The sequence below is a fragment of the Cercospora kikuchii genome (assembly GCF_019650295.1).
Source record: "Cercospora kikuchii DNA, contig_00004, whole genome shotgun sequence".
In the NCBI taxonomy this organism is placed as follows: domain Eukaryota; kingdom Fungi; phylum Ascomycota; class Dothideomycetes; order Mycosphaerellales; family Mycosphaerellaceae; genus Cercospora; species Cercospora kikuchii.
The window spans coordinates 754,221-769,826 of NW_025408585.1; the positions used below are offsets into that span (position 1 = coordinate 754,221).

At 53.8% G+C, this 15,606-nt stretch overlaps 6 protein-coding genes across 6 annotated transcripts; all 6 read left to right on the forward strand.

Moving 5' to 3' along the window:
* Positions 1-472: 472 nt before the first annotated feature.
* Positions 473-1,568, forward strand: CKM354_000652300 (uncharacterized protein; the record flags this gene model as incomplete). Its single annotated transcript, XM_044801843.1, has 2 exons — positions 473-536; positions 595-1,568. 2 exons carry the CDS (start codon positions 473-475, stop codon positions 1,566-1,568), a joined length of 1,038 nt encoding a protein of 345 aa, XP_044657778.1.
* A 599-nt stretch (positions 1,569-2,167) lies between these two features.
* CKM354_000652400 (calnexin) lies at positions 2,168-3,901 on the forward strand (the record flags this gene model as incomplete). The annotated part of the gene is made up of 2 exons (XM_044801844.1): positions 2,168-2,272; positions 2,333-3,901. 2 exons carry the CDS (start codon positions 2,168-2,170, stop codon positions 3,899-3,901), a joined length of 1,674 nt encoding a protein of 557 aa, XP_044657779.1.
* A 2,064-nt stretch (positions 3,902-5,965) lies between these two features.
* Positions 5,966-6,993, forward strand: CKM354_000652500 (uncharacterized protein; the record flags this gene model as incomplete). Its single annotated transcript, XM_044801845.1, has 4 exons — positions 5,966-6,149; positions 6,205-6,345; positions 6,432-6,501; positions 6,552-6,993. 4 exons carry the CDS (start codon positions 5,966-5,968, stop codon positions 6,991-6,993), a joined length of 837 nt encoding a protein of 278 aa, XP_044657780.1.
* A 649-nt stretch (positions 6,994-7,642) lies between these two features.
* Positions 7,643-8,917, forward strand: CKM354_000652600 (uncharacterized protein; the record flags this gene model as incomplete). Its single annotated transcript, XM_044801846.1, has 3 exons — positions 7,643-7,758; positions 7,822-8,058; positions 8,113-8,917. The coding sequence occupies 3 exons, from the start codon at positions 7,643-7,645 to the stop codon at positions 8,915-8,917; spliced, it is 1,158 nt and encodes a 385-aa protein (XP_044657781.1).
* A 515-nt stretch (positions 8,918-9,432) lies between these two features.
* CKM354_000652700 (uncharacterized protein) lies at positions 9,433-10,641 on the forward strand (the record flags this gene model as incomplete). Its single annotated transcript, XM_044801847.1, has 3 exons — positions 9,433-9,657; positions 9,707-10,345; positions 10,408-10,641. 3 exons carry the CDS (start codon positions 9,433-9,435, stop codon positions 10,639-10,641), a joined length of 1,098 nt encoding a protein of 365 aa, XP_044657782.1.
* Positions 10,642-14,542: 3,901 nt separating this feature from the next.
* Positions 14,543-15,372, forward strand: CKM354_000652800 (uncharacterized protein; the record flags this gene model as incomplete). Its single annotated transcript, XM_044801848.1, has 2 exons — positions 14,543-14,632; positions 14,713-15,372. 2 exons carry the CDS (start codon positions 14,543-14,545, stop codon positions 15,370-15,372), a joined length of 750 nt encoding a protein of 249 aa, XP_044657783.1.
* Between the last annotated feature and the right edge of the window lie 234 nt (positions 15,373-15,606).

Here is a 15,606-nt window from a genome sequence, read left to right on the forward strand (position 1 = left end):
GCATTCGAGATTGCGCGCAGCAAGGAGTCATAGAGCATAATGTTGGATGGTGTGTGTACATGAAGCAGCAATAGTAGCACAGCATCGTCAAAGGCATTGTAGGGCAGGAAGAGACGAAACAAGCACGGATAGCAAGAGCAGCCGATGTACCGACGATAAACAAAACACCCCCACCCTCGTCATTTGCTGACTGGGCTCTGACACATTTTCGACGGACAACGCGTGCCTCACTTCCACAACACCATTTCTCTGCTCTGTCTCACGCATCGTCCGCTGTCATCATGGCTGAAGCAGATGATCTCGAGGTGCCCGAGACTCACGTTCTGGCAATCGCCAGCCATGTGGGTTCTCCTTCACTGCCTGTAGGTGACACGATAAGCTAATGGCTGCACAAGGTGACCTCGGGGTAAGTCTACAGCATGCAGACAGTCGATCTATGTGCTGAAATAGTCCAAGTTATGTCGGCAATACCATGGCCACGTTCTGTATGCAGACATTGGGCTGTGAAGTGTCCGCCATTCACACAGTCAACTATAGTATGCAAGACACAACTTTGCGCGAACTGAGCGCGCATCCCATTGACTCCCCTCATAGGCAATCACGTCGCATATCGCGCCTTCAAAGGTCGCAAGTCCACGCCCGAAGAAGTCGCCGATCTTTACGCCGGCCTCAAAGAGACCAAACTCGACCACTTCGACATGATGCTGTCCGGCTACTGTCCTTCCGCCGCACTCGTTGAAGAAGTCGGCAAGATCGCACGAGAGCAGAAGTTAAGAGCTAGCACCAAACCTGGATCATTCTTTTGGGTGCTTGATCCAGTCATGGGCGACAATGGGAGAATCTACGTTGCAGAGGATACTGTGCCGGTCTACAAGAAATTGTTGAAAGATGCGGATTTGATACTGCCCAATCAGTTCGAGGCAGAACTACTTTCGGAGATCAAGATTCATGATTTGGAGAGTATGCGAGAGGCGATTGGGAAATTGCATGAAAAGGGTGTACCGAATGTGGTGGTAACATCGATTCGACTTCCGCCTACGACTGCGAGTACACCTGTACCCGGCGAAGGAGGGGAAGGGAAGTCAAGTCAGGCCAAATTGAGTATTATTGGAAGTACGGCGACATCCAATGGCACGCCTAGACTTTTCCGGATCACTGTGCCTGCACTTCCGGTGTTCTTCTCGGGGACGGGAGACATGTTTGCGGCGTTGCTTGTGGCGCGATTGAAAGAGGCGGCAAAGGAACATGGCGTGCTGGATACTTTGAGCTGGAGGAGTGGGGATGAGGTGAAGGGTCCCGAGCTGCCGCTGGCGAAGGCCACGGAGAAAGTTTTGGCGAGCATGGGCGCTGTTCTGAAGGATACGGCGAGGCACTATGAGGGTGTCTCGAAGGAATTGGAACAGGGTCAAGATTTGAATGAGGGGTCCGGAGAGGAGGGACAGAAGGAGAGGGAGAAAGAGAGGCATTTGAGGTTAACAAGAGCTGCGGAAGTACGGGTTGTGCGGAATGCAAGGGCGCTGAGGGAGCCGCCGAAGCTGGGAGATTTTAACGCGGTTGCGGTGGAATGAGTGTACTGTGAGAAGTAGGCGAGGATGTTTCAGCATCTCGTGCTGTCGATAGTTTGGCACATGGCAGTCGGAGGGAACAGCAGCTTACTGCAGGCAATGCCGCTACCTTCACGTGCATCTTCCACGTGCAGGACAAACATCATAGACACCATTGAGCAATCAGATGATATATTCCCGGGTGACGAGGCGTCCTGTGCAAGTGTCGGGCCAGTCAAGTGACAAATCGCAGCTTGTCTTACCATACAGCTCCCCCAGGGGCGCTACTGCGAACTCCCGACAACAACGTCTATTCACTGCCCGAGCCCATCGCAACATTCACCCGAGGCATTGACACCTGCAACGACAGCTTGCCGATTGCGCGAGCCAGTGAATATATTGTCACGGGTGCAATTCAGCCGGAAGGTTTCACAAGCCACTGGCGCTAGCCCCACAGAATCAAGAAGAGGGTCGAAGCTCCCAAATGCCACCTTTCACATTCAGCAGCCGAAGATAATATCTGTGCGGCACTGCTGACTTGGGCCGACTTCCCACTTTCTGTCCTCTTCTTTCCCCAAGCCATTGCTCGCTCGGACTGACCACTCGTCTGGCCATCCATCACCATGAAGTTGCACTCACTGCTCGCCCTGGGCGCCGTTGCAGCTACCGCACACGCCGCTGACGACGAATCGACCGAGTCGCTCGAGGCCAATCTCCCTTCCTTCACCGTGAGTATCTCGAAATGGCTCGAGACTGTCGCTGTTGCAGCATGCTGACCACTCGACTAGCCCACCACACTCAAAGCCGACTTCGTCGAGCAGTTCACAGACGGCTGGGACGCACGATGGAAGGCATCGCACGCAAAGAAGGAGGGCACTGAGGAAGAGTGGCAATACGTTGGCAACTGGGAGGTCGAGGAGCCATCTGTTTTCCCGGGCATCAAGGGCGACAAAGGTCTCGTGCTCAAGGACAAGGCTGCCCACCACGCCATCTCCGCCAAGTTCGACACCCCCATCGACAACAAGGGCAAGACGCTCGTAGTTCAGTATGAAGTCAAGCTTCAGAACTTCCTCGAGTGCGGTGGCGCATACCTCAAGCTTTTGCAAGATGGTGCCGTTTCTTCCCAAGACGAGTTCTCGAACGCCTCCCCATACGTGATCATGTTTGGTCCAGACAAGTGCGGCGCTACCAACAAGGTCCACTTCATCTTCAAGCACAAGAACCCAAAGACTGGCGAGTACGAGGAGAAGCACATGAACGCTGCTCCTTCCGCGGTCATCAACAAGCTCTCCAACTTGTACACTCTCGTTGTCCGCCCAGACCAATCTTTTGAGGTCTTGATCAACGGCGAGTCCAAGAAGAACGGCACTCTGCTCGATGACTTCACTCCATCTGTCAACCCACCAAAGGAGATTGACGATGCTGAGGACAGCAAGCCAGAGGACTGGGTCGACGAGGCCAAGATCAAGGACCCAGAAGCGAAGAAGCCAGAGGACTGGGATGAGGACGCTCCATACGAGATTGTCGACGAGTCTGCCGAGAAGCCAGAGGACTGGCTGGACAACGAGCCACTCACTATTCCAGACCCAGAGGCTCAGAAGCCAGAGGATTGGGATGACGAGGAGGATGGAGACTGGATCGCACCTCAGGTGTCCAACCCCAAGTGTGACGATGTCTCTGGTTGTGGCCCATGGGAGAAGCCAATGATCAAGAACCCAGCTTACAAGGGCAAGTGGACCGCGCCTCTGATTGACAACCCAGCCTACAAGGGCGTCTGGAAGCCACGCAAGATTCCAAACCCAGACTTCTTCGAGGACAAGAAGCCAGCCGACTTCGAGCCAATTGGCGCCATCGGCTTCGAGCTCTGGTCCATGAACGAGAACATCCTCTTCGACAACATCTACATTGGACACGACGAGGCCCAGGCCAAGAAGTTCAAGCAGGAGACATTCGACGTTAAGAAGCCAAAGGAGGAGGCTCTTGAGAAGGCTTCCAAGCCAAAGGTTGACGACAAGAAGTCCCCATCTGACCTTGTCTTCCTGGACGACCCAGTCCTCTACGTCAAGGAGAAGACCGCCCTCTTCATCGAGCTCGCCCAGAAGAACCCAGTCGACGCTATCAAGTTCGTTCCTGAAGTTGCCGGTACCATTGGTGTTGTTCTCGTCACCATCATCGCCCTCGTCTTCGGCCTCGGCGGCGCCGCTGCACCAAGCAAGGAGGAGATCAAGGATAAGGCTAAGCAGGCCAAGGATGCTGCGCAAAAGACGAAGAACGACGTCGCTGATGCTGTTGCATCTGGCGCGGACAAGGCACAAGCTGAAGTTAACAAGAGGACCACCAGGAGTGGTGCACAGTAGTCGCTTTTACTGTGTCTTGTTGTTGTGTGTATTTGGGAGAAACTTCCAGCAACTGGTAATTAAGAAATATCATTTGTGATGACGAGCGTTCTACTACTGGAATGAAAGTTAGCAAGAAAGAACGAAATGACAAAGTTTAGCGTGCTTTGGCGCGGTAACATGCCAGATGATGTGTCTTCTTTCTAATGGTTCTTCTGCTGCACTGAACAAGTCAGTCCGCAGTGTGACGGAGTGGGCTGTGCCCGTGTGCGAGATCAGTATCGTTTAGATCAAAAGCATAACAAAGATCGATCATGACTTGAAATGAAAGGAAAGTTGCTATACCCATGAACAAATCGTTTCAAGCTTTTACTATCGTTGTGAAAAATCGAGCGATAGACGTGACACAAAGTTCATTGCTCGGCAGAAAACGATCCTTCTCAAGACAGGTTTCTTCTGAGTTTGTAACCGGCCAAGGCAAACTCGAAGTGACTTCATATTTGTTTCTTGTTCCTTTGCCAAGAGAGAGAGAGAGAGTTCTGCAAAAGGTTCTACCTATCTCGTAGAAGATTTCTTTTTTAATCGTTGAGGAATCGAAAGCAGTGCAAAACGAATCATTGTTATTACATATGGTGATGAAAGTAGTAGTTTCTTGAGATTTTGAGTCTTGAAGATCAATGTGCGAGGTTTCTGGCTCTTTGCGATAGGCGAATCCTTCGGCTGTTGGCGAAAAGAGCTGCGAACGCGAGGGGGAAAGAGCAGTGCAGATGGTCTTTGCGGCTGCTTACTAGGTGACACGGCAGGGCAGTAAGCTTTCTTTGCCCCGTGGTGGTAGTTATTGGAGCTTCGCGGATGGGCTTCCGCGTTCCTGCACTGCATACACGTGAAGAGAAGCGAGAGGAGGGCGTGCTCTTGGAGAGTTCTTAGCTTGTTCCTTCAGCTGTTTGCATGAGATGAAGGCGTCTTGGCTGTAGATGTTGACTTCCGCTAACGCTGGTTTCTGGGATGCTGAGAAGGTATTTCACATGCTGATGGACGCCAGAGACGCGTTCGCACCAAGCCGTCAAGGCCGCGCGTGGTTGCATCTGAGCAGGTGTGTAAGGCTCCAGCCATGCTGAGATCATCGGCCATGTGGTATGTCAAGGTTTCCCTCAGCTGCCCTATGCAGTTAGATGAGGCTTAGTATAACCTTCTCTCCAGCCCTAGTGTCGAATTAAGCCATGCGGGTGGCCTTAAGCTGCATGCACGATCGAGACTTCGACTCCTGTTGGCCGGTCGTTGTTTGGAGAGATATTTGAGTGTCGTCGCTCGTGCGCTGCTGCTACGTGTGCAGTCCTGACGGCGATGCCATAACATACATGCTCGTGAGATGTCGGGCCTTCATACAAGTCAGCTTAGTGTCTCTTACCCTCCCTTTCATTCTCACGGCCTCCGAGGCATACTTTGAGTCACGACTATGGTCACCGCGTAGGCAGTCATCGCATACCATCGGCACTGCGGCTGACATCTCGACTCGGGACATACGGGACGTGGCTGATGTCCTTGCTTTATTTGATCATGTTAGACGACCGCAGGATGTAGCGTCGGTGTGATCGAACAATCAGATTGTCCAGGAGCGCCTCGCTGATGTTAGCCTTGAAGGCATGTCGGTCAGACACCTCGTCGCAGGATTGATGTGGTCAGTGAACGATACCACATGGCGAGCACCCCTGTTGGTGGTGCTTATGTCCTGCCTAGTTGATGTAGTTTGGCATCGTTTACCATCTTCATTTGGACATGTCGGGCTCTTGGCGACATATGCGTGGCTGCGCCGAACGCTTCCTCGCGTTGTCCGTGAAGCGTGAACGCACAGGTATTGGTCGCATTTTGCAAACGCCCTCACGGCAGCGTTCCTTGGAGGAGTGAGCAGTGCTGCCACTATTGATACCAAGACGGAGGCTGCTGTTGACATCTCTTGGCTGCGATGTTGGCGGATGACTGGGAATTGCGGTGCAAGAAGGAGGTTGACTTGGAGGGATGGTATATAGGAAGACTGGCCATCACGGTCAGTATGCTCGAATATCAGCTCAATCGACCAGTCTCATCATGTACATTTCTAAAGCATTTGGCCTTGCGGTCACCCTTTTCATTACCTTGTCGAACGCCTGTCCCATTGTGGAGCGAGACATCGCAACTGAGAAGGGCAACTCCACCATCGAAGCACGTCAGTCCTGCCCGACGAAGTATGATTACAGCCAGGGAGGTCGAGATTGGCACACCAAGTGTGCAGGTATAGTCGAATCCATAATCCGGTAGTGAAGTCTGCGAACTGATATGACGGATAGCTTGGGCAAAATGTGGCAATGGCAGACAGCAATCGCCAATAGATTTACCAGCCAACAGCTACGCAAAGACTCATACTCCAGCTTTCGCATTTCACGGAGGAGCTGTGCGTGGTGAGATCTTCAACAGGGGCTTCGGACCGGGTAAGTGTAATCGCTAAAAGGCATCTTCATCTCGCGAAAGACTTAGCTCAGACGGCATGGTACCTTCCACTGACTACTTTCGACAGAATGGCACCCCGCGGTAGGAGCTGCAGTGCCTACAATCCGCTTCGATGGCGTGACATACAATCTTCTCCAGTAAGCCGACGATAACCTTGCGTTAGACACAGAGCTGACTTGTAATCCAGATGGCATACTCACACTCCCGAATCCGAGCATGCTTTTGGCGGCAACAAACGCAGAGGAGAAATCCATTTCGTCTTCGGCACAGGCTCGACTCCCAAAGCAGTCGCGGGCATTGGTCTCGACTACGGAGCAGCCAGCACATTCTTCGGCGAGGTTTTCCAGCAGCTGGACTCCCAGCGTCGTGACCTGCCTCCTGTTGGATCAACAACACGCTATCCGATTTCGATCGACTTCTCCCAGGGCATCTTGGGTCCAAATCATTTCCGCACTTTCTGGACGTACGAAGGATCCTTGACTACTCCTACATGTGGAGAAGGTGTGAGGTGGTTCCTGGGTGGCTGGACTCATATGCTCAGCGGTGATCAATTCCCTCGACTGAATAGAGCTAGCATTGACTCTGTGAGAGCACTGCAGCCGGTGTTGGACCAGCATATCAATCTGTAATGAGCTCATCTTGCACTTATTGGATCACAGGAGTATGAGGGTTTGGACTCTCTGGATAGTTGAACATCGCCATCAGAATCGCATATTAGATCTCTCAGTTCCGGCGGCGCCCATCTCCTTTCTTGCTTTGTAAGGTGTATTGATGTCCTTGGCTCAGCGGCTGCGAGTCAAGTCCATTGTAGCTTTGCCAAGGGTATCTGGAGTCTTCACTTTCAGCCCACTGAACTTCTGTCCGCTGTAGCTGCATCGGCGGCGATGACACCATGCAGGCTGCAAGAGCTTGAGGCCGGCCAGCTGGGAGTTCCGGTGGTGTTTCGTGATCACAAGATGGGACGTCGTGAGGCCGCCCTCGGAGGTGCCGGCTTCGAGGCTCGCGTGATCTGCAGGAACGTCTGCGGCTCTCGACTTCCTCGCTCATCGGGCTGGGATGTTCTCGTCCTCGCCGTGAGTGAGTCAAAGCAGCCGGCAGGGCGACGATGGAAGAGCTCCGGTGAGCTCTCGCAGGTCCAATGGGCAACGTCAGCTTGACAGCAGCTGCACCGGTCATGCACCCCAGGTTATAGCCTCGAACCATCTGCAGTCCAGCGGTTCATCCGCTCTCCTGCTGCACGATCTGCGTCTCACGACTCCCGAAATGCCATCTGCGATCATGGCAGCAACAACAGATCGCCCGAGGGCCTTCCTGGATGTCTCCATCGGCGGAGACCCGGTGGGCAGGCTGACCATCGAGCTGTTCGTGGACAAGACTCCCAGAACATGCGAAAAGTGAGCACATGCGTGACCGCGCTCAGGCATAGCTGGGTGAGCAGTACTGACACGATGTGCAAGCTTCCGACGTTTGTGCACTGGTGAACACGATGGGTTGTCGTACGCGAAGGTTCCCTTCCACCGAGTCATAGACGAATTCATGATCCAAGGTGGAGACATCACCAAAGGCGACGGCACTGGTCTCACGAGCATATACGATGGCGAAGCTTTTGACGACGAGCAGCTCGGTTGGCGAGAGATGGACGCAGCAGGCTTGGTCTGTTCCGCCAACCGAGGGAAAGACACGAATGGAAGCCAGTAAGCGCAAATATTGTTCTACGATCTGACGACAAAGGCTAACACAAGGCTCAGATTCTTCATCACCTTAGAGCCATGTCCGCATTTGTCAGGCAAACACACGATTTTCGGACGACTTGTATCGGGAGAAGAGACGTTGCAGCGCATATCGAAAGTCGCAGTGGACAAGAATGATACTCCAGTCGAGCCGGTGTTGGTGTCGCGCTGTGGTGAGCTGGAGAGGAAGAACACGCAGAAGCGCGACTCCATTCAAGACGCCACGGCAGCGCAAATAAATGGTGCAGAGCGAGGGCGCAGGAGGAAGAGCGACCCCTCCGACGACGAGATGGATACTGGTACACCTCCGCCCAAAATCGGCCGACGCAGCAGAAGGCAGAGCGACAATGTCATTGACGAAGGCCTTCGCGGCAGACCGAGAGCACGTTCAGACTCACGCTCAGCTTCAAATCCGATAGAAGAAGAGGACGAAAGTTCAGAGCATTCACCTGCTGCAAAGCACAAGCGGAAGCGGAGCCAATCGCCCAGTCGGCACATGGATCGCCGCGAGGAAGGTGCAGGATCGGAACGAAGGCGTCGAAGTCTTCCCAACCAGTACCGGGACAGAGATGGCCGAGACTACAATGACAGTGATCGCTATCGGCCGAGTCCACGGCGACATGATTACAAACATGCTGGTCGGCGGGACGATGATCGCTATAGGCCCTCGAGAGACCGTCGCCATAATGATGGGAGGCTGAATAGCAACGAAGGACGCCTCGGTGGAGGTTCCTCCGAAGCCTACGGAGACGCGCCAGTGAAATTCAAAGGACGAGGTGCGATGAAGTATCGTGAAAACCGTGAAAACGACAGAGCTTGGTGAAACTGAGGTTTGTACGGCTGATTCCTCACTGAACCTTATCCTGTACTATAGGCATTGCCATTCTGGCGTCTGTCCTCTCGGCGGGTCCATCTCCTCCAACGATGATTGCATTCGCGAAACATACTTCTGCTCATGGTTCTTCCACGGAAGCATATTCAGGCTGATCGTGGCTTCCCCGCAGAACAAAATCCACTACGCCCCGCCTGCCGCTCGCACTTCACATCATCATGCATAGTTATGCTGTGCTCAATGTCAAAGCAGGAGTGGCAAGACTCACGACGCCGGCGCAGCCACAGCACTTGCATGTAGAGGCAATATCCGGGTAAAGATGTAATCACTTTGGTGTCGGCGCAATGGCCAGACAAGCTCTGGTGGTCGAGCTTATAGACGGCACGCGGCATTTACCTGCCTAATTGGCTATACCGGACACGACTTCAGGTTTGGGGGCGCCAGCAGGATTAAGTTGCTCGATACCCTCCTTGGTTCGCGCTGGTCAGCTTTTGCAGACCGCGAGCATGTCCACCACAGCCACGCTCGTTCTCGGCGCCTTGGTCGGTAGCACTTTGGCTTCGCACCCAGGTAGCTCTTGGAAGCAGAAGCATAACAACCACTCACCCTGGGATTTGAGAAAGTTCACTTCACTTGTTACATTTGGCGACAGCTACACTGACGATTCACGACTCTCATACCTTGGGCAGACCAATGGCTCGCTACCACCCGTGGGCTATGCAAATCCAGCAGTGAGTATACCTTAACTTATCAGCATTGCTTTGCTAATGCATTATGCAGAACTACAACTCTGCGAGTGGCGGGCGTCCATGGCCTCAATACGTAGCACAATATTCCGACATCCACCTTTACAACTACGCTGTCTCCGGTGCTGTGTGCTCTAACGACATTACACCTCGTACGTACAGGCCAGGCATTCTATTCCCCAGTGTCGAGGAATATGAAGTTCCAGCCTTCATCGCCGATAGCGAATACGTCGAGCCCAACGGCGACAAATTCATGATCAACCCACCCGACGAAACCGTCTACTCAATCTGGATCGGCACCAACGATCTCGGCAACAAGGGCTTCTTGACCGATCAGCAAGTCCGCGGGGCGAATATCGTCAACTACACCGACTGCGTCTTTGATGCTTTGAAGCAATTGTATGACCAAGGCGGGAGGTACTTTGTTCTGCAGAACATTGCACCTCTGAATTTGGCGCCTGTTTACGCGCTTCCCGAGGATGAGGGTGTTGCGGGCAAGGATAAGTACTGGCTGGCGGATTGGCCACTTGACAATCAGACGGCTATGTCTTATCGGATGTTGGAGCAGGTGGTGACTGTGAATGCGATTTTTGAGTATCAGACTCCTTTTGTGAAGAGGATTAGTCGGGAGTTTGAGGATGCGAGGTTTGCGATTTTTGATATGCATGCTTTGGTGAGTTTTCCCTTTCATCTCTCGAGGAAACACATCCATTTACTGACTCTGCCATGTGACAGATTTCGGACATCTATTACAACCCAGCTTTGTATCTCAACGGCACCGCACCGCTTAATGTGCGGGGATTCGACAACCAGTGCGACTCGACTGGAGGCGATTGCGTGAGGTCTGACAGTCCTGACAGCTTTTTGTGGTACGATGCGTTGCATCCCAGCGAGCAAGCAGATCGTGTCTTTGCGAGAGAGTTTGTTGAGGTCGTCAAAGGTACCAGCAAATGGGCAAGATATTGGTAGAGAAGTCGTAGAAGTGCGAGACATTGGAAAATAGATGAATCTTGATTGGGTCTGGAATGATATAAGCTCGCCTTGTACTACCGACGTCCACTTTAACTTCCGAATGATGAGACGACTTGGGCTTCTTGTTTGACCATACTCGCATTAGGTTCTCATCTCCTCATGTATATCAACGGCGGCTGCTTGGCAGATCTGAACTAACTTACGGCAGATCCAAACTCTGCCTTGCTGCCGTGTCAACGCCACCACGAAACCCCGACATGCCTTCATAACCGACGATCCTGGCACGTGTCTTTGTGTTACTACTTCCCTGCAGAACAGCTCGGGATCTGTTCCTCTGACAGAGTCCTCATCTGGCCAACTGCACCTTACGAACAGAGCAGTGGGTTGAAACGCTTTCTATTCATGGTCTCCTGGCAAAGTGTCGTTGGCCGTCGGGCGCCTGTCGCCTCGCCGGCGGCCACTCGGCGTAATCCGCATTTCATCATAGTCAAATTTCGATGTCGTTGTTTCTGGGCAACAACCACGAAACGCCCGCCCAAGCCGCTTCGGGATAACGCCAGCACTTGAACACGAACACTTCGGAATTTAGCCTACGACACCACTGCCTCGACCTTCAGCCAAGCACTCTGCAATCAACATGCAAACAGCCACTGGACGCATGTCCTTCCACACATATGTCGGATTCTACAGGCAGCGGAGCTTTATCCGGCAGTAGCCTGCATTGTGAAGAAGTGGAGTTCAGATCAAGATGCGTGCATCACCTAATCCCGAGCGACGAACCGCCTTTTCCAACTGAATAGCCATCGTGCATCAAGCTCAAATTTGGTCAGCATCTAGGCCATCGCGATCAAGCGTGCTAGAAGTCACGACTCAAGTGCGGGCAACTCCATAGGGACGAAGAAAAACCGCGACTTCCAAATCAATTGCCGGGCTTCCTAATTTGGCAATACTTTGGCTTCATCAAGCAGTCACGGCCGCTGCGCATTCAATCGGCTCAGCGTTTCAAAGATGCCAACCTTTCTTCGCACAACGGCTAGCGGCATCAGCCCGCATATCGCAGTGCTGTACGCAGTCAAGGCGCCACGGCAAGGCCGACCAGCGAATTGCAGATCGGCGACCCGGGTAGGCACCACGCACCAGACTCGATGCGCTTTCTCGCGTACAAGTGGCCTGGAGCTCAGCAGTACTTTGCTATGCACGCCCGATTGCTCCCAATGTGTATGATCAATCCACGCGTATTCCACAGCGACGACAAGATACCAAGCACCCACCTACCGGAGGCTTATGGCAAGGGGCGTTTCTGGTAAGGTAGCTACGCCCGGGAAACTCATTGCCAACTCGTTCACAGCACCTCGGCCGCGCACGACAGACCGAAGGTGGATCAAGGACGAAGCCGACCCTTTGCTCTGCGATATCCCAACGTTGGGCACTCCCCTTGCTGCCACATACAGAGTCGGTCTCCTATTGCTTTGCACAAAAAGATGGCGCCATCGCCGTCGCAAGTGGAGCGATTTCTGGCCAGCTCTAGGCGATCGGTACGGAACATTCTTCGGCGACTCCACAACGCCCGACGCTTGTTGGGCTGCGGCGACAGTGTGTCTGCGCTCGAGCAATTCGAGCCCGTTTGTTTGCCGCAGCAAGTCTACTGCAGTGCTTCTTATGCTCTTCTCGATCGGCGCAAGTCCAGCGAAATGCTCATAAAAGATCGAGACCTGAAGGTGCTGCGCGACATCGCTGTGGAATGCCTATAAAGCGAAGGGTGTTGCGCAAAGTCTCGACGAGCGGTCCGCCTCCTGGACTGTGCTGAATTCATCAGTACTGCCTCCGGTGCAAGTTGGTCTGAGGAGTGGTAGCTCATGGAGAAGGTGTTGGTGTTCTCCGCTGGCATTTCTTCACCAACAGCCAACTCTGGGCGAAGCATTCGATTCGATCGCAGCGAAGAAAGATACTCTGCACCGATCGTTCGTGAGTCGGCCGCACCGCATGCATACTGCTGTGCTCTGCCAAAGTATAAATGGTCGGCCAACTATCCGACCGCGCCAACCCGCGCCAACTGCAGACTCCATGTTGGGCAACGCCAAAGCGCTCAGCGGAAACCTCCCAGGGTACCTGGACTGGCAGTCGCGTCCTCCTCTTCTGCCCCATCGGGAGACGGACCGACCAAGTTCTCCTCCGGATGCTCTTTATTCAGGAGCAGGTGTGTTGCAGGCATGCACTTCTCCGGCACGAAGAGCGATCTGGTCGGTGCGACGCGGTGCTGGACGTGAGGCTGATATTGTTTGACGTGAACTAGACTGTGCTCGTCCAGGCACCATAGCCAACGCTGCGCACCGTCCTGTGCTGTCTGGTGAGATGGTCCGCACACCGATATCCGTGGAGGCTCGCTGGGACTTCTCCCAGGCCGATCGCCGTTTTCGGGTGCAGGCCTATCTTGAGTCCGCTCATCGAGCTCGATTCCCACAATCTGTACTGTGCCATTACTAGCGGCCGATTCGCGTTCGGGCGGTCTGCGGAACGAGTAGTGCGGATGATGCCCTTGCGACTGCGGCAGCTTGACATTAATGGAGAATCTGATATGCGGGACGAATTACACGATCGTCTCATCTGGCCTGGGATGACATGCGAGCAAAAGTGACTTTTGGCACGGGCGACAATCGTGATTCTCGGAGTCAACCCCGATCACCTCATTCGAATGGAAAACAGATCTTTCCCCGGCGTCCAGCAGTATGTCGGATTCTGCTCCATGGCGTTGCACACTGTCTCGTCGTGAGTGTATAGTGGATCGCAACTGTTTGAAGTGAGGTCTCGGGAGGCGCTAGAGGGCCGGCGCCGGAAATGCTACTGATGTCACCGGAAGCTGTGCTTGACTGCAAAGTCATGGTAACCACGCTGGAGCAACGATGGTCCTCGGTGTGCACAAGTAAACTTTTGCTTCGCCGCAGGCTGTTGGAAGTCCAGACGAGTCGGCATCATGATTCAGCCATCGAATACCGACTACGGTTCCACGTTCGCTGTCGATCTGCCGGACGCCGACGAGCGATCTTCGTGAAGTGGTGGCGGTCTACCACGATTGCTGGAACGCCGAGCAGCCAAGCCTAATCCGACAAGTCTTCAGCGCTGGCTCGTGAAAGGGACCCGTTCGCCTAGAGAAAGTTTGCTTGTGGACCCAACCTCATAGTCCTTGTTTGTGCCTATAGGGTCTACCCGAGCACAGGGAAGCTGTGGACTCCGGTTGCAACATGGTCCCCGCACGTGTCGGCACTAGAAGGACATGCTGATTATCGCCACTTGTGTACTGTCTCGCTCCATTGGCTCGCATGGCCAGGTACAGAGCACGTAGCGTACGCCGACACATCTCTTCGCCGCCTCTCAATAACGATAAGCTCGAGGCCTACGGGCGGCATCTAGTCGTATCGAAACGAGAGTGCCATCATTCACACGTTAGCCAGCTAAGGATGGACTAGACATGGAGTCTTCATGCAGCAAAGACTTACACTAGCCCTAGTGGTGAGCATTTCTCCGCCGCATGGTGGCTTTTCCTGCAATCCATTCCCACGAGTGGCCTGGGCAGTCGTCGGAGCTCATCTCCAGGCCCTCGGAGCAACATCCCGCTTCTACCCTCATGACTGTGAAAGGTCTGACTTCTTGACCCTACCTGAAAGGACAGTAGTCGACGTTCTGGACATTTGTCATCCGCACAGCTATTTTGCTGTGTTGCCAATGACCTTGTTACAAGGTTTCCAGGCATCACTCTACCCTGCGCCCATCACCACACTGCGACGCCGGCTCTCTGCCATCGGCGAGCGTCCAGCCACCGTGAAGTGGTGAGCTACTGCATCACAAACTGGCATCGACCCATCTTCGCCGCGGTTCGCGAGCTCGAGCCGCCGCCGAACTAATGTCTGACGAAAAGGCGAAGGGGAGGGCGAAGGGGCGTCGCGCACAGGTGGCCAATGCCTGTATCACTTGTCGGACTGCTAAACTGAAGGTTCGTCTGCTCTGCGCCATCTCTCGCTCTGGCAGGATGTGCTAGCTTCCCGCCGACGGTCTGCTAATACATCTACGAAGTGCTCTGGACAGCACCCAACATGCGCCCGCTGCCGGGATCGAGAACTGGTCTGCGAGTACGATGTCTCCGAGGGCATGACGAAGCGACAACAGCTTCGCAATGATTTATCTGATCGCTCGCTCGAGCTGGAACGAGCAATGGGAGTGCTGACACACATGCAGCAAGCCAGCGATCATGAAGCAGCGGAGTCTCTGGCACGTCTACGAATCGGCTCTTCCATTGAGTCAGAATACCTACGGATCCAGTCGCAACGCGCCTCGCGCTCTCCTAGCTCCGATGGCATCTCGCGCTCGCACTATTCGGCGAGCACGAGTAATCCTGACCTGGATCGTACTCTAGCATCGCAAAATCAACGACTTCTCAGTCTACTGAATCCAGCGGCGCAACAGCAACAGCAGCAGCAGCAGCAGCAGGCGGAACAGCAGTCGCAGCCACAGCAGCAGCCGACGACACAAGCCAATTGGTCTCAATCGCCGAATACTGCAGAGAATTGGACTGCTACTGATCGAAGCGATTGGCGGGCGCACGACTATCACAGCATAGATCCTCAAATGCTTGACCAAAGCGGTGTCCCGTCGCGAGACCCAGGACTATCAAGCGCTGGCACAAGCTACCCGCAACACTATCCTTACCGACGCCATCCTGAAGCTCGTCCTTGAAAGAAAGAAAACCTGGATCACCACAAGCAGCACGAGTTTTCCGTCTACACTGCTTACGAGAAGGAAGATCTCAGATCGCTGATCGAACTTGGCCAGGCCCAGGATGCCACCAGAATGACAAGAGCAGGAGGCAGCACTCTTCCCCGAGCGACAACCTCCTCGGTACACTCGGCTGTCTGTACAGCAATCATCACTTGCTATTGAAGCTCCGAACACCACGAGACGAAACCTGAG